General features: G+C 47.8%; 1 protein-coding gene across 1 annotated transcript; it reads left to right on the top strand.

Annotated features, from left to right (window-relative positions):
• Positions 1–421: 421 nt before the first annotated feature.
• SOX2 (SRY-box transcription factor 2) lies at positions 422–1,668 on the top strand. Its single transcript, XM_042955479.1, has one exon. The coding sequence runs from the start codon at positions 447–449 to the stop codon at positions 1,410–1,412; it is 966 nt and encodes a 321-aa protein (XP_042811413.1). The 5' UTR covers positions 422–446; the 3' UTR covers positions 1,413–1,668.
• Positions 1,669–3,695: the final 2,027 nt, after the last annotated feature.

Genomic DNA, 3,695 nt, shown 5'->3' with positions numbered 1-3,695 from the left:
CACATGGATGGTTGTCTATTAACTTGTTCAAAAAAGTATCAGGAGTTGTCAAGGCAGAGAAGAGAGTGTTTGCAAAAGGGGGAAAGTAGTTTGCTGCCTCTTTAAGACTAGGACTGAGAGAAAGAAGAGGAGAGAGAAAGAAAGGGAGAGAAGTTTGAGCCCCAGGCTTAAGCCTTTCCAAAAAATAATAATAACAATCATCGGCGGCGGCAGGATCGGCCAGAAGAGGAGGGAAGCGCTTTTTTTGATCCTGATTCCAGTTTGCTTCTCTCTCTCTTTTCTTCCCCCAAATTATTCTTCGCCTGATTTTTCTCGCGGAGCCCTGCGCTCCCGACACCCCCGCCCGCCTCCCCTCCTCCTCTCCCCCCGCCCGCGGGCCCCCCAAAGTCCCGGCCGGGCCGAGGGTCGGCGGCCGCCGGCGGGCCGGGCCCGCGCACAGCGCCCGCATGTACAACATGATGGAGACGGAGCTGAAGCCGCCGGGCCCGCAGCAAACTTCGGGGGGCGGCGGCGGCGGCGGCGGCGGCAACTCCACCGCGGCGGCGGCGGGCGGCAACCAGAAGAACAGCCCGGACCGCGTCAAGCGGCCCATGAACGCCTTCATGGTGTGGTCCCGCGGGCAGCGGCGCAAGATGGCCCAGGAGAACCCCAAGATGCACAACTCGGAGATCAGCAAGCGCCTGGGCGCCGAGTGGAAACTTTTGTCGGAGACGGAGAAGCGGCCGTTCATCGACGAGGCCAAGCGGCTGCGAGCGCTGCACATGAAGGAGCACCCGGATTATAAATACCGGCCCCGGCGGAAAACCAAGACGCTCATGAAGAAGGATAAGTACACACTGCCCGGCGGGCTGCTGGCTCCGGGCGGCAACAGCATGGCGAGCGGGGTCGGGGTGGGCGCCGGCCTGGGCGCGGGCGTGAACCAGCGCATGGACAGCTACGCGCACATGAACGGCTGGAGCAACGGCAGCTACAGCATGATGCAGGACCAGCTGGGCTACCCGCAGCACCCGGGCCTCAACGCGCACGGCGCCGCGCAGATGCAGCCCATGCACCGCTACGACGTGAGCGCCCTGCAGTACAACTCCATGACCAGCTCGCAGACCTACATGAACGGCTCGCCCACCTACAGCATGTCCTACTCGCAGCAGGGCACTCCTGGCATGGCGCTTGGCTCCATGGGCTCGGTGGTCAAGTCCGAGGCCAGCTCCAGCCCCCCCGTGGTTACCTCTTCCTCCCACTCCAGGGCGCCTTGCCAGGCCGGGGACCTCCGGGACATGATCAGCATGTACCTCCCCGGCGCCGAGGTGCCGGAGCCCGCCGCCCCCAGCAGACTTCACATGTCCCAGCACTACCAGAGCGGCCCGGTGCCCGGCACGGCCATTAACGGCACACTGCCCCTCTCGCACATGTGAGGGCTGGACAGTGAACTAGAGGGGGGGAGGAATTTTCAAAGAAGAACGAGGGAAATGGGAGGAGAGTAAGAAACAGCATGGAGAAAAAAAAAACCGGTACGCTCAAAAAAAAAAAAAAAAAAAAGTCATCACCCGCAGCAAATGACAGCTGCAAAAGAGAACACCAATCCCATCCACACTCACGCAAAAACCGCGATGCCGACGAGAAAACTTTTATGAGAGATCCTGGACTTCTTTTTGGGGGACTATTTTTGTACAGAGGAAACCAGGGGGGGTGGGGTCGGGAGGGCGAGGGAATGGACCTTGTATAGATCTGGAGGAAAGAAAACTACGCAAAACTTTTTAAAAGTTCTAGTGATACGGTAGGAGCTTTGCAGAAAGTTTGCAAAAGTCTTTACCAATAATATTTAGAGCTAGTCTCCAAGCGACGAAAAAAATGTTTTAATATTTGCAAGCAACTTTTGTACAGTATTTATCGAGATAAACATGGCAATCAAAATGTCCATTGTTTATAAGCTGAGAATTTGCCAATATTTTTCGAGGAGAGGCTTCTTGCTGAATTTTGATTCTGCAGCTGAAATTTAGGACAGTTGCAAACGTGGAAAGAAGAAAATTATTCAGATTTGGACATTTTAATTGTTTAAAATTGTACAAAAGGAAAACATTAGAATAAGTACTGGCAAAACCATCTCCGTGGTCTTTAAAGGGGCAAAAGTTTTAGATTGTACTAAATTTTTTTTAACTTACTGTTAAAAGCAAAAATGGCCATACAGGTTGACATCGTTGGTAATTTATAATAGCTTTTGTTTCCCAACTTTCCATTTTGTTCAGATAAAACAACAACAACAACATGAAATTACTGTGTTTGAAATATTTTCTTATGGTTTGTAATATTTCTGTAAATTTATTGTGATATTTTAAGGTTTTTCCCCCCTTTATTTTCCGTAGTTGTATTTTAAAGATTCGGCTCTGTATTATTTGAATCAGTCTGCCGAGAATCCATGTATATATTTGAACTAATACCATCCTGATAACAGGTACATTTTCAACTTAAGTTTTTACTCCATTATGCACAGTTTGAGATAAATAAATTTTTGAAATATGGACACTGAAATTATGTTTGAGTCTTTCATTTATTTGGATAACACTGATTATACATAACTCCTCGGGGTATATACTGTGCTCAGCCAGGAAAGCAAAATATCTATAAAACCTTGATATTCTAGTCCAGTAGCATGTGCTAATGTTAACTGCAACAAATAAATGTCTGAATGATTAACTGAATAAGTACTCTCAAAAAATTGAAATGCTTGTGTCATTTCTAAAATAGAAACTAGAGACATATATTGTAAATCCACCCCCTCCTTTTCTAAGCAGCATGAATAAGCATGATGGGGACTTATACTTAAAACTGATTTATGCCACTTGTTGCCAGAAAGAAGGAGTCAATTCTGAAAATTTTCATGTGGCTCAGCAGATGGGGTATTGAGCCAAATCAGAACCAGGTTGGCTGGTTTTGTTTTCGTTTTCTTCAATGCACAATGGCCCTTTGGAAACCTGGTTATAGGGGAAAATGATGCTTCTTGTATCGGAATAATTGCAAACTAGACATGCAAAGTGCTCATCTGCTGGGTGGGTGTTTGGATTACTTCAGCCCTGCTATTGTTTGAGAGGAAACAAGTGGTTTGCTTTCTTTGTTCCTTGACTTCATAAACTTTCTCCTCTACATTCTCCTGTTTAGGGGAGAGGGAAAGCAAAGAGCATCTTACAACCCCCCCCCCCCGACTTATCACGGCTATTTATTATCATTATTATTATTATTTATTTTCTTTTTTCCTCTCTCTCCCTCCACGAATTCCATTTCTTAAATTGGCAGCGCGGGTCCAAGCCTGTAGTCCCAAATCGGATATCTCTGCAGCTGATAACAAGCAAAAGAGAAGCCAGGCAACAGCCATATTAAAGAAGAAAACAATCAACTCTGAGGTAGATATTTTACTTTGTCCGGGCTAATCACAGTTGGAGATGATTATGCTTTTGATCTGTTAACCATGTTTTACTACGGTAGTAGAGAAGTAGGGGGAGGGGAAAGGGGTGGGGAAACAAGATTGGATTTGTTGTTTTCTTTTGCCCTAGGAAAGGTAAAGAGAGACTCTAGTTGTCCACAGTGGGAGCGAAAAAGTTGGGGGGATCGCCACGGTCTTTGAATTAACGATGTTTCTACATCACAACCGACCCGCGCTTTGGCGCAGCCGGAGAATCTGTAAGACCGACTCAGAGACTTTT

This window comes from Panthera leo, chromosome C2 (assembly GCF_018350215.1).
Source record: "Panthera leo isolate Ple1 chromosome C2, P.leo_Ple1_pat1.1, whole genome shotgun sequence".
In the NCBI taxonomy this organism is placed as follows: Eukaryota; Metazoa; Chordata; class Mammalia; order Carnivora; family Felidae; genus Panthera; species Panthera leo.
This window is presented reverse-complemented; position numbering and strand designations above follow the sequence as displayed.

Coding starts and splice junctions, on each gene's coding strand:
- SOX2 (XM_042955479.1), top strand. CDS start 447: ATGTACAACATGATGGAGACGGAGCTGAAGCCGCCGGGCCCGCAGCAA.